The sequence below is a fragment of the Sarcophilus harrisii genome, chromosome 5 (assembly GCF_902635505.1).
Source record: "Sarcophilus harrisii chromosome 5, mSarHar1.11, whole genome shotgun sequence".
In the NCBI taxonomy this organism is placed as follows: Eukaryota; Metazoa; Chordata; class Mammalia; order Dasyuromorphia; family Dasyuridae; genus Sarcophilus; species Sarcophilus harrisii.
Genome location: NC_045430.1, coordinates 167,692,261 through 167,711,746, shown reverse-complemented (window position 1 = coordinate 167,711,746; position 19,486 = coordinate 167,692,261). Strand labels below are relative to the sequence as shown.

The 19,486-nt window shown below is 33.8% G+C and overlaps 1 protein-coding gene across 2 annotated transcripts in view; it reads right to left on the bottom strand.

Annotated features, from left to right (window-relative positions):
* Positions 1-2,568: 2,568 nt before the first annotated feature.
* The window catches only part of KCND2 (potassium voltage-gated channel subfamily D member 2), a 588,817-nt gene continuing 571,899 nt past the window's right edge, over positions 2,569-19,486 (bottom strand). The window contains exons 4-7 of one of the 2 annotated variants that reach the window (XM_003771553.2): positions 10,730-10,825; positions 9,551-9,646; positions 4,846-5,093; positions 2,569-3,436 (exon numbers count right to left, since the gene is read on the bottom strand). In XM_003771553.2, the coding sequence (XP_003771601.1) occupies positions 3,259-3,436; positions 4,846-5,093; positions 9,551-9,646; positions 10,730-10,825 (618 nt within the window). In that variant the 3' untranslated portion in view covers positions 2,569-3,258. The remainder of the gene's footprint in view (positions 3,437-4,845; positions 5,094-9,550; positions 9,647-10,729; positions 10,826-19,486) is intronic. The other variant, XM_031938890.1, reaches the window with a different exon arrangement.

The window sequence follows — 19,486 nt, the reverse complement described above, 5'->3', positions numbered from 1 at the left end:
GAGAATTGAAATATTACAGTTGGGTAGGAGCCATATAATATAGAGATTGCATACCAACATTCATAGTTTTGCAAGTGATAATGTGATATGAAAAAAAGAGAACTGGCTTCAGGGTAAATAAAGAAAATCTGGGTTTGAATTCTTCCTTCTGACATACTCTAGTTGTGGTGAAATATACTAACCATCATGAGCACTATTATCATCACCACCACTACTGCCACTGCCACCACCTCTACCACTAAACCAGACCAAATTTTACTCAAGTTCAGATTCATGATAGCAATTTACTCTTTTAATGGGTGGCCCAGGCTATCTATATGTCACATGATTAGAATAATAAGGTCCATTGCTGTCTAACTTTATAGATTTTCTTTCTGATTAGAACTTGTGAGCATACCTTCTGGAAACTCCTGACAAACTTCAGTATCAGTAACTTCTCAGAAAATTAAGATCATAGAGAGTTGGCCATAGGCCTGTGAGTAAAGGTGAGTAACTTTATGTCAAAAGGCAGGATGATAACTTGAATTTTACTGATTCCAAAGACAGGGGTTCATCCATTTCTCTGGTATGACTTTTGAGAATGTTCTTAGGGGACCTGGCTCAAATACAATGCCCTACAGAAATTAAATCTGTTGTGCATGGAATTTGGAAATGCAGAAAACAGTCTAGGAAGAGAAAGTTAGTTATTGCAAAACCCATTAGTCCTGTTCAAGCATGCAGATGTTTTATTTTATTATTCCTCAAATGTCTATTTCTTTTTCAGCACAACGCAGTTATTATGCTATCCTCCAAAATATATATGAATTTCAAACAAAATTGTCAAAAACAACAACCTTGGTTGCTTCATATGGTACACAGAAATAATTACATTTCATTTACAGTACAGATGCATTTTACACAGTCATCAACAGTCATTCACTACCAACACAGTATTTGAAAAACCACCTAAAACACCAAAAAAGTTTTCTTTTTTTAATTTCAGTAGAAATGAAAGAGTTTTGCATAAGTGATGAGTAGGATGAGGGGCCAACTACCAATTGGAGAATTTTTGCCACATTTTCTTGAACATTTAGGATATTAAAAATAAAATTGGTAATTAAGGAGTTAAAACCCTAAGTATTCCTGCATTGCAGTTTCCTTAGTCTATACTTAATAATAACAAAAATTTCATTATCTGTTATCAAAGAAGTTTCATTGTACAATGGACTTCAAAGCACAAAGTGATAAGAAGCAGGCTTTAGGAATGATTAATTTTCAAGCTGCTAGCAAATTAGTAATTTGTTCAAGAAATATTAGGAGTAAAGTCACTTCTTCCCAAGTAAAATTTAAGTTTTCTTATTTTTTTTCATTCTATAAGCATTTATCTAATGCCGACTGTGTTTACAACCTTTTCTTGGGGCAACTATAAAAATGTAAAGCCAAGTAAAATCTCAAAAAAATCACAAATTAGTATACAGGGGATGACATTTTGTCTTCTTATGACAAACATTAAGAAAAAAATTTTTAAAGGGAACAGTAATCTTTCCCCCAAAACATATAGAAGTTAAACTGTATCCCTTGTAGTAGAATCTTGGAATGGACAGAGCTTTTTGATTGACATAAAACTGTTCACACTGGTACATGCAGACATGTCTGCTGATACAATAGTCTTTAAAATATAAACACGTTTCCACTTAATGTACACAGAGATCAAGTTTGCATCACCAAACACCTTGTCCTCCATCATGGGAGAAAACTGCTGTTTACAGGAATCTCTTTCTAGAAAAGATTTGTGTTGCTTTCTTGAACTAAGAGAGAAAGCAATCTTTCTTTAAGTATTGGTATAGAAAGCTTCCTAGCTTGAGCTCCATATTTAGACTCATGTTAGTTACTCTCAAAATATCTTTGAGAAAAGGTAATCTAATCAGACCCAAAGCAAAATAAGTAGAAAAATGTGTAGGTACGTCTGTAAGACTACTTGGTGCTGTGGCATTTGTCCCAGCCTATTGGGACTGTTTGCACAAAACACCTCATGATAAATTCAATATCCGGGCTAGTTGTTAACAGCAAAGAGGCTTAAAGATAAGTATTCATTTGTCAAATAACTCCTTTGCCCCCCTTCACTACTTTTTGATAAGGGCAGAGGGGTTGATTATCATATTTAACTAGTAAGAGACCTTGTCAGTTAATATAAAAGTAGGAAAGCCATTGGTACTACAAAAAAGGTTAACCCAGCTGCTAATGAGAAACCTTTAAAATGTCTTTAGAGAGGTGAGCTAGAAATACATGAACTGACAATTCACCGTGTCACAGGACTACAGTGGACAAGAAGGCTAGTCTTGAAAAACAAAATCTATCATACAACAGTTTGGATTTAAAACTTACCAAAAAACTTGGGCTACATCAAAGAGTTTTTTTCTCTGACTGTTGCACTAACTGTTAAAGGGTTCTGGAAATTAAAACAAACAAACAGAAAGTCCTGATTCCTGATACAACAGGTGTACAATGGATTATTGCAGTTGTAACAGTATCTAGGAAGCAAGGTAAAATGATAATCAATATTGAGCTAGCTGGACATTACAGGCTCACAGATGAGCATCTCACCCAGAAAGATTTCCCTGCTAAGTGGAGTTTATTTGTAGAGTTTACCATGGAATGGGAACAATCAGTTTGTTGTAAGTGCCCAGAAATGCCCCTTTCTACAGTTAAAGTTTATCATGCCTAATCTGAAGACAACATAAGTAAACTGAGATCACTGCTCCAAAGAATTTCAGCATGCATTATGATGGTATTCCTTTCAGTCAGTACAAACCTGTCATATGAGGTTTTCTTTTAAAACATAACATACTTCACTTGCCAATGTTCACATTTGTTTGTTTTTACAGGAAAAAACATGTTATCAAAATGTTTTCCATATGTGTTTTTCATTCAACTGGAACATGGTGTCCAAAGTTGTTTTTTAAATTTCATTTTATTTTTTTAAAAAAAGAGTTCTTATCTTAAGAAGCATCAATGGGAGGCATTTCATTGTGCTCATTTGTAAAGTCAAAGGATCACAGATTATTCCGCTGTATAATAGGTCAACTTTATGCCCAGAAATGCCATTTGGTGGCCCTTTATGCACATCCTTAAGTTTGGAAACAATGTTTGGTTTTGCTACCAACTGGGTCTTCCATTTTGCTATTTAATTTGTAAAAGACTGGATGTTTCTTGCATCTTCCTCTTTAGAGCCCTTTCACAGTCAGGACTCAACTGCTCTCTGTCCTTATTCCAATTGTTTTACAAAGCAGATACTCTGACAATGTTTCCTCCTGAGTACTCTGGAGATTCTGGTCTGTCATCTCCTTCAGGGGTCGTAACTGGAGGTGTCGGTATGCTTATTATTGCTGTAGTCACGTAAGGTTGCTCACAGTTTAGTTTAACACACTCTTCCATTTTGGCATTTAAACTGGATCGGCTGATGGGGAAAGAATGGATTAATAAAACAAGGTAAGTTATCCACATTTTTCTTATATGCCTTTACCACAGAATTGAGGTGAAGATTTCTAAGTTTTCATGAATCAAATTTTTAAACCTAAGAATAATTATGATCGTTTTGGGTATGCTTTAAAAGAAAAGCAGATGGTGTAACCTGAAAACACAGTCAATATTAACTGAAGATATCCTGAAGTATTAAACTAAAGTTTAAAAACTAGTTGACTTTGGTTAGATAATTCAAAATTTCTGAGGCTTTATTCTTAGTAGAACAACACTAGTGTATTGATTTTTACTTTGATTGAATTAACATCCTTGAAGTCAATGGTATTTAAAAAGTTCCTTAGGAATTATTACTATTATTATTTTTTAAAAATCCTCTTTAGATTACCTAGGCAATGATTTAAAACCACATGCCAAGAGCTGCTGCTGGTGTTTATGTTTTGGGAATGGAATTATTCTCTAATGCACATTACTTTTTCCCACTCTAGATGGTACTGTATATAAACACGACAGACTTCAGAGACAGAAACATTTTAAGGTCTTAAAAGTTTGAGCTGTGTTTCCAAAGCCTTCTGCTATGTTCAAAAAGCCATAGATTGAACTATTTACCTAGTTTCTTCATATGCTATAATGTACACACACACACACACACACACACACACACACATACCCTCCCTATATATACATATGGAAACAGAAAAAAATAAAAAGAGACTTGGAATACATTTTGTTTGAATCAACTTTTAAAAATTTCCCATGATAATGCTTTTCTTATTTTCAAAAAATGTTTTTTGATCAGCATCTCACTTTTGAGTTAATGGCTTTGTACAGCTGTCATCTTAGTTTTCATCTGGTCAACTGGTAATTCTTTTAGTTCCTCATAAGTTTTTTAAAATGTTTTCATTTTTATTAATTCTATCTTTTAAGTTGCATTTTAAGTACTTTGAGGGCAAGTAGAAAAGCTTAACTTCAAAGGCACTGAAAGATGTTACTATTTTTCTAAATTAAAAAAAAAAATGAACCGAAGGGTTTCCTTTCCTGAATGCAGAGAGACTTACATTTGTGCTTATATAGGAGAAGGAAGAGTGCTTCTAAAGGTAGAATGCCCCTATCTCTTTCCCTTCCCTTCTCCATTTTCCTACTTTTTAAGCAGGATTGCATTAAGTAGGATTCTCCCTTAATGGATATGTGTACTTGTACATGTCTATCTGACCTCCTTCTGCCCATTACATTGACTGCTCTGGTCTCAGTTGTATATCTCTGGCAGTGTGTGCGAAATTGTTGCAGGCATATGTACATGAACAAATTCACATGCAAGTTCATATACCTGCCATGACAGTGAGGATGATTTATGTCATCAACTCAGATCAAATTTAACATTCCAAGTACCTGTTAGATAAAGGTGTTCTCTCCACACACCTGATTTGGATAGTACTGAGTTCTTGTACACTGCCTTGGCGGCTCCCTGATACATTGGCATTTGGGATCCGGAAAGTTTTTTTGTGTCGTCTTGAGCAGCAAGTGCTGGTGACTCCTTGTTGTGATGAGAGAGAAGGGCTGTGACTTGAAGGCCGGTTGACTGTTGAAACTTCCATGCAGCTCTCTTCATAAACCTGTTCATCCACAAACTCGTGATTCTGTCCAACATCATTAAGAATGTGGGTTGAAAACATATGAAAAAAAAAGCATAGATATGTTACAAAATATATTCAGAACTTGTTTTTGCTTTCATACATTAAGGCTTTGCATAGTGCTTAATTCTGGTGAAAAGGCCCAGTTTGAGTCTTTTCCGTTCTGAGAAAACTGCAGGATGGAGTTTAACTCAAATAGAAATAGGAACCATGAATGTGTACCTAAGGATCCCTGTGGGCACATATTGACTTAGAAAAATATATCTATGTTTTCTTGTATTTGTATTTATTTTGTTAAATATTTCTCAGTTACATTTTAATCCAGTTTGGACTGCATGAGAGTGTAGTCCATGGACTATATGTTTGACACTTTTGTTTTAAGAGGAATCTTTCAACCATAAGTATAAAGTTCTATGTTTATACAAATAATTATTTTTGTTATCATTCAGTTGTTTCAGTTATGTGACCCTTTGACCCTTTATGAACCTTTTAAGGGTTTTCTTGGTAGAGATACTAAAATGGTCTGCCATTTCCTTCTTCAGCTCTTTTTTTTTTTCTTAACAAATGATGAACTGAGGCAAACTGTCAAATGATTTGACCACTGTCACACAGTAAGTGTCAGGCCAGATTTGAATCAGGAAAATAACTTTTCCTGTTTCCAAATCAAGTGCTTTATCCCTTATCCACTAAGCCACCTTGCTGCTAATGAACATTTGTATTTTCAAGCAAAATCTCAAAGATACTTGTGTTTTTGATATACTCCTAATTTGATGACTGAATCCCTTTTCAAATTGTATTTTCTCAACATCTGCACACAAAATCTCTATGTTAAAAGTTAAAAATGCAAAACTTTGGAGCAGCAGTAGGTTTGAAGTATCTTCAGGAGGTTTTATCTTTAAAAATAAAACTAACCCCAACATATAAACACACACATATATATATATATATAATATATATATATATGTAAATATATATAAGAAACTGTACTGTTCTGTGGATTTTGGAGGTGACCAGATGGCACTAGGTCTGGTCCTGGAATCAACATGAATTCTAATCTGACCAGAATTTATTAGCTGTGTGGCTCTGGACAAATAAATTGCTCTTGATCTGCCTCAGTTACCTCATTTACCTCTCAGTTATGTGAAGAGATATATATTTAGCATTAGGCAATTGGGGTTAAGTGACTTGCCCAGGGTTACACAGCTAGGCAATGTTAAGTGTCTGAGGTCAAATTTGAACTCAGGTCCTCCAACTTCAGGACCAGTGCTCTATCCACTGCACCACCTAGCTGCCTCAAAGATAAATGTTTTTAAAGCTCTTTGAAAACTTTAAAGCATTATATAAATGCTATCTATTATTATTGGTGAAATCATTATTATTATTTGATTTTTCTGCTTCATATGAACATTTTCAGTGACAAAAGATTCTAAAAATTAGTTGGGAAATTATACATTTATAGTTTCCATGTCTTCAGATTTTTTTCTAAAATCTTGGGATGCAGAAAAATTATAGAATAATAGAATTATTTATTAGTTAAATAAATGAATGGCTTAATTAACAAATGGCTTAGAGTTGTCATGATGAAAGATTTGCTCTCCCACTCTCTCCTTCCATACATTTTCCCCTCTTTCTTCATCTTTCCCTTTCCCCTATGTTCTTGCTACCCTCCACCCTAACCCTGTACCAGTAACAAACTACCAAACTACCTTCTCTACCACTAATGAAAAAGCAAAGCCTTTTCAGGATCTATGAATTTCACAGAAGGTTTCACAATAACTCTTGAATAATCACATAATGCTCAGACAAAAATAACCAATATTGCCTTCATTAACTCATTGCATTGCCCGCAAGGGAAAATAACCTTACATTTTTAAAAAAGGAGAATGTATTTGAGAAATGTACTTTTTGTAACACTTCCTATTTGATTAAATTGTATTTGGATTATCAAAACTTTATTTTCAGAATATAATATGTACAAGAAAAGCTACTTACATTAAGTACATGCATTAAACATAGAAAAATGCAATTCAGAGGGCATATGGATCAAAACATGGTAATAGTACAGAATAGGATAAATTTTCTTACACAAAATCATCTGATATATTGGAAATAAAGAGCCGTTAAATAACACAAGCATCTATAGGATGGTAATATTAAATTTGACAGAAGTTGAATGTTTTAATTTCAAGCAAATGCCATGAAAGCAAACTTACTAAATGATGTATTGTTTTCATTAAAAAAAACTATAGGGAAAATTTCCATGGTTTCTTTTTTCTCCCATATTTGAATGAATAAAAATTTTAAAATGTGAGAGCAATACTTCATTGGACTGTTCAGAAAACTGTACTTTATTAGTATTTATTTCCATAAAATGTTCATATCTAGATCTGAATCAAAATGCTTTTACATTAGATTTATTGCTAATTTAGCAATTTAGAGTCTCAATCATTTACTTAATTTATATAAAGTTTTTTCCCTCTTATTTTGAAAACCTTACTCCTTATTTTATCAAGAGGACTAGTTGGGTAGAGTACAGACAGGATATGCTTAACAATAATAAAATTTCTATTGCTTTAATTTAGTTAATCAGTGTATAACTGATACACTGGCAGTAGTATTGAACTTGAAGGTCTGAATTCAAATTCCAATTCTGTTACTGTCTATGTGATTTTGGAGGAATCACAACTTTATTGGACTACCTTTTCCTTATCTGTAACATTATGGTGAGGGAATAGAAATGCCCCCCAAATTTCTTTCAATTCTCCATCTATGATCCTAGGAAGCATAGGAAGCATATTACACTTGTTTAATGAATAAATGTCTAATTTCACATGAGGTCTAAACCTAATTGAATGTGACAATCATTGTGTTATCCTAAGGAAGCCATGACATAACACAAAACCACTGGCACTGTGTGTACACTGAAATGCCCTAGGGGAAAAACATGAGACAAGATGCATCACTTATAAAGCAAGTTAAACTCTAGTACCTATAAAAAGGATAGGTCAGAAAGAAATTATGTTAATATGTTAATTTTCCACACCACATTATATTCATTTTTCAAAGCTTTAACACAAAATCACACACTAATGGAGAGGCAACATATAGTGAATAGAGTGCTGGTTTTAAAGTCTACAGGGCATGAGTTTAAGTTCAACTTAATCGTTCTAACCCTCTTATTGAACTTAGGTCCCCATTTGTAAAATGGGGATAATGATATCAGCCCTGCAAAGGAGGCACATCATAAGCAGATATAAATTTTATGATTTCATCTATAAACACTAAATATCTCTAGTTATGCTTCCATTCCACTAGGTAGCTTGTACTTTGTAGAAAGATTGAGTATATGTGAATCCGTTGTTCACTTCACACATGCCTCATCGAGTGTGAGGATATCCCCTTCCTATATATAGTTCTAGAATATCTTTTTCATCCTAGACGTGTAGACTTTAAGGAAAATCTTAAATTATCCTTCCTCTCTAACATGTTCCTGGTCAACTAAAAGTGTCCCATTATTCTTTTTGATTTCCTTGTCTATTCTTTTATTTCATGGGAAATCAGGGCAAAGCAACAATTATATGTTTGTACACCATCTTCAAAAGTAATCATGCTTATGTGTTAAGTACTTTTTGTAAGTCTTTTCTCCCAATCATCAATTTTCCTGACATTTTTTTAAACCTGTGTTTGTTTTCTGCTATATGAATAGAAGTCTTTGTTCCCATCCTTTTCTTTAAGCTGGGCATAGTGAAAAAAATAGTTTATATTCAATTGTTTCCTTAGCAACCACATCACCTTTGTCTGATTTCTAAAACAGAATGTCTTCTTTAAAAAAAAAAACCTAGCCTACTTAGCTCCTTCCCAACTATATATGCTTAAAGACATTCTACTGACCTTTCTGAATTAGTTACAGGTTTTTCAACATAGTTCAGAATTTAACCTAACCCTGGGATTAGAGATGACTCTATTGTTGCTATTGGGTTTGGTGTGAGGTGTATAAAGTCCTTAGCAAACCTGAAAGCATCGCACACTATATTATTTTCATTTAATTTTGATTGATTTTGGCATGCTACATTTCAGGAAAGTGTCTGACCATCTTTTTCTGTTGGTCAGCATTTTCAGTTTAGGACATTTAGAGACAAAGAAATCTTTTATTATTATATGTAATATGGCTTATGGACTTTTGTAAAAGTAGAATGGCTTTGTATTTGTATGAAGCTCCTTATTAACTGTTTGGTTTCCCATTCAAATGCCATAATACAATGTGCATAAACATTTCCCAAATATATCTGAAAATATTTCTCAGCTTGAACTTTCAATAGTCATACAATGCAATTCAGTATTGGTTTTATACAAGGTTGATGAGTCACTCTATGAAAAAGAATGATGATAAACAACAAGGTTCTGCAAAAGCAAATGAGATTGTTTTAGTAGTCCAGGGGAAGGCATTGATGCTATCTCCTTACCGTAGTTTTTTCCAGACAGTGAAGCAGGTGGTGGTGCTGGGTTTCAAAGCAAGAGCCAGATTTGCTAACAAAGGCCTGCTCATCTTCTCCAGAGGACTGTTAACACAGAGAATACAGTGTTACTGACTATATTATTTGCAAACAATGGGGATGCTAGCCACATGCTTCTGCAAGATTTGGGCTACAATGAGCCATAATTGCAGTGTTTGCCAGCAAAACCGAACAGATAGAAAAACAGCTCTTGAGTTATATGATCAGCAGTCAAAACGACTAGTGTGTTTCCTTTATTTGAACATTTAAATCATGTTTTAGGAAGCTTTAACTATTGTTATAACTCTGGGTCAGTCTGCCATTATGTTGGTTTCAAATTTAAATAAGTACTTTATAGACACATTCTGAAGGCCTCTTTAATGATATAAAAGTTACTTTATTTTAAAATTTTATTCTGAATTTTATGAATGCCAAATAAAACAAGCATTTTCAAATATTTAGTAAAACAGAAAAGAGAATCATACACAAAACTGCATATCTCAAAGCATCCTTGTTATGAAGATGACTGAAATCATAGCTATCCATGTAGGAAAAGAGCTTTTAACTTGTTTGTCTTAGGCAGTGGAATGAAGCCTATGTACCCTTTCCTGGAATAATGTCTTTAAAATTATGAAATAAAACACACAAAATATAAAGGAAACCAATTATAATAAAATATAGTTTCCAAAATATTAAAAAATTAAACTGATGGATTCTAGGCTAAGAATTGTATTATGAATTAAAACACATTCAAAAGAATTCAATAATTGAGACTTTTTGGGAGAATTTTACATCATTTTTCCAGTTAACTGGAGACTACAGCAATTTTTATGGGTGGATAAGAGACGTGAAACACACCTGAACAAATGGATCCCCAAATCTTGCTGGGGAATCTCTCTGAAGGGAAAGAGATAGCAGAAACAGGGTAGAGTTTGTTCTGGACATAATTGTCAACTTGCCATCTGGTAGAGTGCTAAATTGATAAATTATTTTTGCTAATTGGTCCCTAGCTCCATTGTTGTTATACTAATGAAGAAAAATGACAATGCAACTAGTAGGGTAAGATGTTTGAAACATTGTTAATATAACTGTGGACAGTTGTTGTTGTTTTTTTTTTTCCAAATAGGAAGGTTCTTGTCAATATATTACCTGGAGCTGGTTACTCAGTAATCCATTTCGTTTGCTCTGCATGTAAGCATTAGCACTTCCACTCTTGGCTGCCCGAATTCTTGCAAGCCTTGCTTTCTATATCAAAAGATAAAAAAAGAAAAATATCTTTTTGCTAGGTTCACCTTGTTGTTAAATATATTTCAATTAAACACAATATATTAGTATTATTTTTAAGCATTCTAGCTTTTCCTCTAAAACATTTATTTGAAAATATGATTCTATCTTACTTATATAGCCATGATCTCATTAACACAGGCAGCCCTTCTGATAATATAGTTTCAACACATGAAAAATATGGAAAGAAATATACAACCTTATTTGGAGTATTAAAGTTTTACCTTTTTAGTAAGAACTGCTGTGTTCAGAAGATTTACCTGAGTATAAATGTACCAATAAGAACTGGTATTCTTTAAAATATATTTTAATTTTCTTATTGCATAGTTATTTTGTTTTCTATTTTATTAAATTCTCTTCCTTTGATCTTGTTTCTGACACAGATGTGTGGTAGTCAATTAAAAAAAGACAAATATACAGTTTCCAGCTTTGAGAGGCTTGTCCTTCAGTATCCAAAAAGTCCTTCTTTCTGGTTACTATCTCTTTTGTTCTGATCCCTCTCTGAAACTCCTCATAGCTGGATCTTCTTTGCCTGAAAGACTGTAGGTTAGAAACTTTGAGTTTTCTGATTGATTGGTGCCTTCTTACCTATTACTTTGGAAATATAGATCTAATTGAATCTGATGTGGGACACTTTCTTTTCCTATAAAATACTTAAAATTAGCTTGATTATATCAATGAGCTGTCCTGAAGAATGAAAGGACTTGTGGGCTCTGGAGCTCTAGAAAAAGCCTCATGTCCCGGAATCATCTTATCTCAGGATCACTATGGACTCCCTCTTCCTGCTATGGTCTGAAGACTATTATTCCTCAAGATCCCTAGTAGTACCTCTGGTGGAGCTCCTCTCTGTCTTGCTATAGCGGTATTATTTATGGTCTGAGCATGAAGAATGATAGGTGGGCATAATTTGTCAATCAATTCATCAATAAACAAATATTTCTTAAGTGCCTATTATATTTCAGTGTTGTGCTATGCACTGGAGATAAAAAAGAAAAGAAAAAAACAGTCTTCACAATCAAGGAATTATGTAGGGAGAAAAAGGATAGGTACATAAATAGATTCAAAATAGATACAAAATAATTTTTTGGGGGGGAGAAACTAGTATCTCATAAAATCAAGAAAACTGATTTATAAGGACTCCACTACAGATTTGGGGGACAGCCTGTATAAAGGCACAAAGACAGGGATGGAATATCATGTGTAGAATACCAGATTTTCTCTACTTTTGGGGAGGAGAAGTTATTGCCCCAGAATCCTTCTCCTGTTGCATCTTTCTTTCTCCTGTTCCTTTGAGTGACTTCAGTTGAGCTTGAGAAAGCTTTCACTAAGTAATCAAATAGGAAGATCCATTAATGTCAGTATTGAATATCATTACACCATCCTACCCCCTTAACCCTCAAGGATATAATCATATCAGAGAGAAAAGAAATCAATATTGTTGTGCATATATTTTTGCTTATTTCAATGACAATAATTCACTGAAAATAATGAGTATCCTTGTGGCCCAAGGACAACTACAATCATTTAAAAAGCCCTGCCATGGACCAGGAGATCATTATATACTTCAACAACAATACTATATGATGACCAGTTCTGATGGACCTGGCCATCCTCAGCAAGGAGATCAACCAAATCATCTCCAATGGAGCAGTAATGAATTGAACCAGCTACGCCCAGAGAAAGAACTCTGGGTGATGACTAAAAACCATTACATTGAACTCCCAATCCCTATATTTATGCCCACCTGCATTTTTGATTTCCTTCACAAGCTAATTGTACAATATTTCAGAGTCTGATTCTTTTTGTACAGCAAAATAAAGGTTTGGTCATGTATACTTATTGTGTATCTAATTTATATTTTAATATATTAAACATCTACTGGTCATCCTGCCATCTGGGGGAGGGGGTGGGGGGTAAGAGGTGAAAAATTGGAACAAGAGGTTTGGGAATTGTTAATGCTGTAAAGTTACCCATGCATATAACCTGTAAATAAAAGGCTATTAAATAAAAAAAAAAATAAAAAATAAAAAGCCCTGCCATTTAACCCACTATGTATACAGATGTGTTTTTTGGGGGGGGCAAATAAGTGTACATTTTCGATCTCTGTAGTCCAAAGATAAATATATTCTTGCCCATTTTCTAGATAAACTGATCACATGAGATTACCAAATAGTATACTTTTATGAATTATCTATCTGCTTTAGTTGTGAACAATGACCAATATAACTGAATAACTGTCAGATACAGGGGTCATTTTATGCAAGGACATTTTATGTTAGGGTAACAACTCATAATATTTCATCTCAGAACGGGACATTTTCACTCAGGAGGTCAATTACCTCCAGAATGATCAATCCTTCTGTGGATCAAATTCAAGAAGCAAGATATTTCTCTTGTACCACACTGGATTAATTTGAGTGTGTGTGTGAATGTGTGTGTGTGTGTGAACAAAGCAAGCTTACAAAGAGAAGTTCTGTGCAATTTATTTATTATGATTTAAAAATTTTTTTCAAAACATATAATTTTCAACATTCACCTTTGTAAAACTTTGTGTTTCAAATTTTTTACCTTCTCTTCCTCCCACCCCCCTTCTCTAGATGTCAAGTAATACAATATATTAAACATTTGTAATTTTTCTATACACACTTCCACAATTATCATGCTGCACAAGAAAAATCAGATAAAAAAGAAAAAAAATGAGAATGAAAACCAAATGTAAGCAAACAAAGATGAAAATACTATGTTGTGATCCACTCAGTTACCACAGTTCTCTCTCTGGTTGCAAATGACTCTCTTCATCATAAGATCATTGGAACTGGCTTGAATCACCTTCCTCTTGAAAAGAGCCTCGTCTGTCAGAATTGATGATCATGTAATCTAGCTGTTGTTGTGTACAATGATCTCCTGATTTTACTCACTTAGCATCAGTTTATGTAAGTCTCTCCAGGCCTTTCTGAAATTGTCCTGCTGATCATTTCTTATAGAACAATTATTATAACATTCATATACCATAATTTATTCAGCCATTCTCCAACTGATGGATATCCACTCAATTTTCAGTTTTTTGCCACTACAAAAAGGGCTGCTACAAACTTTTTATGAAACTTACTTAGAGAAGTTTGCATAGAGAATCTTTTCAGAGAATTTTTTTTTCAGAGAAAGAGGGAGGGAATATAACAGTGTGGTAATCAAGAAAACCTGGATTCACATTCTGCCTCTGATACTCACTAGCTATATGAATGTGGATAATTCATTTTCTGAGTCTGTTTCCTCCAGAAAAGTGAGATAAAGTAATAGTGAGACCTGAAGGAGATTATACATATAAATCACTTTAAAAACCTTAAAAGTATTATGTAAATGTGATTTTTTTTAATTCTGGGAGAATTTAGAGCTGCCATGGAATTAACAAAAGCAACAACAACAATAAGATATTTAGGTGATAGCTATTATAAGGGAACCAGTTTGGTGTTCTAGATTTGAAATCAGAGGCTTTAAATTTGACTTCAGATTCAGGCTCTGGTCTTGTTTGTGACGAGATGTAAAGTAACTTTTTGGCCCCAGTTTTCTTACCTATAAAATGAAGGGCTCAGACTAGATGAACTCAAAGGTGTCTTTCAACTTTAAATCTATGACATCATGAAGGAATGGTTCTAGGTAATGGAACCAAGATTCCTAGGCAGTACTGCATTAGTGATGATACTACCAGTGGGACATTAACTCTATACTTCAGATGAGGAGGAAAAGTGTTTGCGTAAGATGTTTTGGATAAGAATTTTCCTCCAAATTTCTGTTCCCCAATCTCAGATAAAATAGCATATTAATCAATATTCTCACTAACATTGTGCTGGGATGCTTTGGGTCTACAAACAAATCCTCAAAAAAGTGCTAGAATGGTATTTCACCTTGTCTTCTTCTTCCTTATCTTTAAAAGACTCAACTTCATAAATGATATGATTAAAGTTTTAAAAGAACTATTGACTGAGCTCATCCTTTTCAGCAATGGCATTTTAATACTTTCTATTTATTATTATCATGATTTTGGAAACTATAAGGCTTATTATTTTATTTCCTTCTGAAAATTATTTATATTGGTCCAAATTTTATTAGTTCATGTTTAACAAATATACTAAATTTTACTATTTTAAAGCTGATGATTATTGAAAACAACTAGATAATACAATGGGCAAGGTAGGAGGTTCTTGAAATAGCTATTGTACTTTTAGTCAAGAAAGATAGGGAAACCCAGGTACAAAGAAAAATAGTATCAATTAGTGAAGTACCTATTTTGTTCCAGGTATCCAGGTACTGGGGATACATAGTGAAAATCAAAATAGTGGATGCTCTCTAGAAGCTAATATTCTACTTATATATACATTTAATTGGTAGAGACTGGCTTGGCATGGAAATTTATTCCTAAACTTAATCTGGTCACACTAGGTGTTATTAACTTTCTGCCACCACATAGTGATTATGTTGCCTATGATGTGGTTACTTTAAAAATTCTGGTTTTCTCTTTCTCTGACACTCTATCCATCTGTATGTCTTTTACTTTCTTAGCACTTAGTAGCAGCACTGGGAAACATTGCTTTCCTTTATTTATGAGACAAATACCTTAATCCAAGTAATGCTCAATACAGGAAAATTAAATATATTAATCACAAAGATAAGTCCATGTATTTGAAAGTAATAACTACCATAGGACTAGTTAGAGACACAGATGGAAAAATACCAATTCTTTTATAAGAGAACAGCCATTTCAACTAGCTATGAACAATATTGTTAAAAAATGAACCACACTAATTTAAACCTATAAGTCCTCCTTTCCTCCTCCAAATATGATTATAGTATTTTATATTTGGTAATAGGTTTTTAATAGGCTTTGTAAAACACCTTACCATATGGCTAATGAAGGCTAGCTACCTTTTATATGCAAAGAGTTATACCTTTTGGTCCAATTTGTAACTGAAGGAAATTATTCCATAAAAACACTAGAGAAATTCATTAAATCTTTGCCCCACTCAGGCATATAGTTTTGGCAGCATGGATTGCTAAGGTTAAAAGAAAATCAGCTGCAGATTCAAGTTTAAACTCAACTAATTCTTGTGTCTACTATGTGCAAGGCAAGAAGCAACATGCAAAGTGAATAATAGGTTCATATATATAAGATATTAGATATATTAGAGATCACTTAGTCTGGTCATTTAATTTTATAGATGAGGAAACTGAGGCCAGAGAAACTAGATCATTTCCCTAATGTTATACAGGTAAGAGAAAGTGCTTACCTTGAAGTCAGGGAGAACAGGTTTCAAGACTATTGCAGAATTATTACTAGCTGTAAACATGGGCAATTTCACCTTTAACTGCTGAAGGCAACTGTCTAAGACTCTTCAGTTTCTAAAACTCTAAGTTGCTGATTTGCATTAATGAAAATAAGTTCTACTCTAGGAATCACCACACTGATGAAACTGCAGGATAGAAATGCTTCATAAATTCTTGCCAAATGTAAAGTGCCTTGTGCCAGGTGTTGAAGATACGACACAGATTTGTACAAAATGAAAGAATTCCTGCCTTCCAGGAGGTGAGATTTGACTGGGAGAAATATATCATGTACATAGAGAAGTAAGTGCAAGGTAATCAGAGAAGAGGGAAAACACTAAATGTTGTGAAGAGATAAAGGTATTCTGAGACACAGAGAAAGGAATCCACTCCAAGTGTACAATGACTATACAAATGACTATACAAAGATATCAAAGCAGAAAGAGGATCTTGAGTTTAGAGAATTGTCCATTTAGAAGCCAGATAACAGAATGCATGAAAGGTAATGAGAGATAGCATGGCATAGAGGCTAAGGGATAGACTTAGAGGCAGAAAGACCTGTGTTGAAATCCTACTTGAGATACTTATTAGTAGCAGAAACCATGAGCGATGTATAATCTCTCTGAATCTGTTTCTATCTGTAAAATGGGGATATTAATTTTAGTATAGACAATTGCCAAGAAGCTCAAATGAGATATTGAGGTTAAAAGCATTCTGCAAACTTTAAAGTACTTTATTAATTATTACTATCAAATACTATTTTTCTTGTATTATTTCAGTCTTGTACAATTCTTTGTGACCCCATTTGGGGTTTTCTTGGCCAAGACATTGTAGTGATTTGCCACTTCCTTCATAGATGGGGGAACAGAGGAAAATATAGTTGTGATTTGCCTAGCCTTAGGGGCACATAGCTAATAAACGTTTGAGATCAGATTTGAACTCAGATCTTCAGGTAGCTATATTCAATTACTAACATTATTAATATGAGTATGAGTATTGAAATAGGTCAAAATTAGATTGTGGAAGCCTAAAAATGGCAAAATAAAGTATTTGCCCTTAGAAGCCTTCCCTGTTATTGTTGAGGGTATCACCATCTTCCCAGTCACTCAGACTCATAACCTAAATGCTATCTAGTCTCTCCCTCACCTTCTTATCCAATTAGTTGCCTTCAGAAAATCCCTTGTCTACTCCCTGTTCTCTCATCAGACACTTTCCTCTGACACTGGTGTGGGCTCTTATTACTTCTCATCTACACTGTTACAATAACCTATTTGTTGTCCTTTCTGCCTCAGGTCTCTCCTTATTCTAGTGCATTCTTCATTCAGCTTCACTCAGCTAAAGTAATCTTGCTAAAAAGCCCAGGTCTGACTTTGTCACTTCCCTTGGATTTATGGACAAAGCTAATCATGTCCTTTTAACGCTTGTCCTCAGTTCTTATATGCCCTATTACAATTACATTATAGCATCCTGAATATGTGTGAACTAGAGAACTATTACATAACCATACTAAATACTAAGTATATGTAAACTAGATAACCATTGTATCATTAATTTCACTGAGTTAACACCTTGTAAATATGCTTGTTTCAAGTATAACAAGGTGGTCAAGCCCTCCTTGACTTCTCAGGAAAGGTGAGAATACCAAAGGGAGATGAGAACACCAAAGGGAAAATGGGGAGCCAAACCAGATATTGTTAGCAGGTTTCCTCTGGGCTGAAGGGTCTTATACCTCACCCAGAATTCCCTCACAATCTGAGGTCCTTTACATGCTCTAGTCTTTGTCTCTGGGTTTCTCAGGCTTCCTTCAGGCTTGAATAAAATTCCACTTTCTATAAGGAGCCTTTCCTACTCTTCCTTAATGTTAGTGCCTTTCTTTGAGATTATCTCCAAGGTATTGATTAATCTTCTTTAAGATAGTACCTAGCAAATAACATGCGTTTCAAATATAGTTTTTGCCTTGTCTTGTCTTCTTTTTTTTTTTATTAAAGCTTTTTATTTTAAAAACATATGCATGACTAATTTTTCAACATTGACCTTGTGTTCCAAATTTTTCCCTCTTCCCCTACCTCCCCTAGATGGTAAGTAATCCAATGTATGTTAAACATGTTAAAATATGTATCAATTCCAATATATGTATATGTATTTATACAATAATTAATCTTGCTGCACAATAAAAGTCAGGAAAAAAAGGAAAAAAATGAGAAAAAAGAAAATGCAAGCAAACAACAACAAAAAGAGTGAAAATGCTATGTTGTGATCCACACTCAGTTCCCATAGTCTTCTCTCTGAGTGTAGATGGCTGTCTACATCACAAGATCATTGGAAATAGCCTCAATCATCTCATTGTTGGAAAAGTCATGTCCATCAGAATTGATCATTATATAATCTTCTTGTTGCTGTGTTTCTCCTGGTTCTGCTCATTTCACTGGCATCAGTTTGAATTATTATCAGTTTTGTCTTTCTAAAATCATCCTGCTGATTGTTTCTTATTGAAAAATAATATTCTATCACATTCATATGCCATAGCTTATTCAGCCATTCTCCAACTGATAGGTATTCATTCAGTTTCCAGTTTCTTGCCACTATAAAAAGGTCTGCCATAAACATTTTTGCACATGTTGGTCCTTTTCCCTTCTCTAAGATCTCTTTGGGATATAAACCCAGTGGAAATACTGCTGGATCAAAGAGTATGGACAGTTAACTTTTTGAGCATAGTTCCAAATTGCTCTCCAGAATGGTTGGATCTGTTCATAGCTCCACCAATAATGTATCAGTGTCCCAGTTTTCTCACAGTCCCTCCAACATTCGTCATTATTTTTTCCTGTCGTCTTAGCCAATCTGAGAGGTATGTAGTTTTCTTAATTTGTATTTCTCTGTTCAATAGTGATGTAGACACCTTTTCATATGACTAGAAATGGTTTTAATTTCTTCATCTGACAATTGATATCTATTCATATCTATTCATATCCTTTGACCATTTATCAATTAGAGTATAGCTTGAATTCTTGTAAATTTGAGTCAATTCTCTATATATTTTAGAAATGAGGCCTTTATCAGAACCCTTAAATATAAAAATCTTTTTGCAATTTATTGCTTCCCTTCTAATCTTGTCTGTATCAGTTTTGTTTGTACAAACATTTTTTAACTTAATATAATCAAAATTATCTATTTTGTGTTCAATAATGAGTTCCAGTTCTTCTTTGGTCACAAATTTCTTCCTTCTCTACAGATCTGAGAGGTAAACTACTCTATGTTCTTCTAATTTGCTTATAATATCACTCTTTATGTTTAAATCATGAACCCATT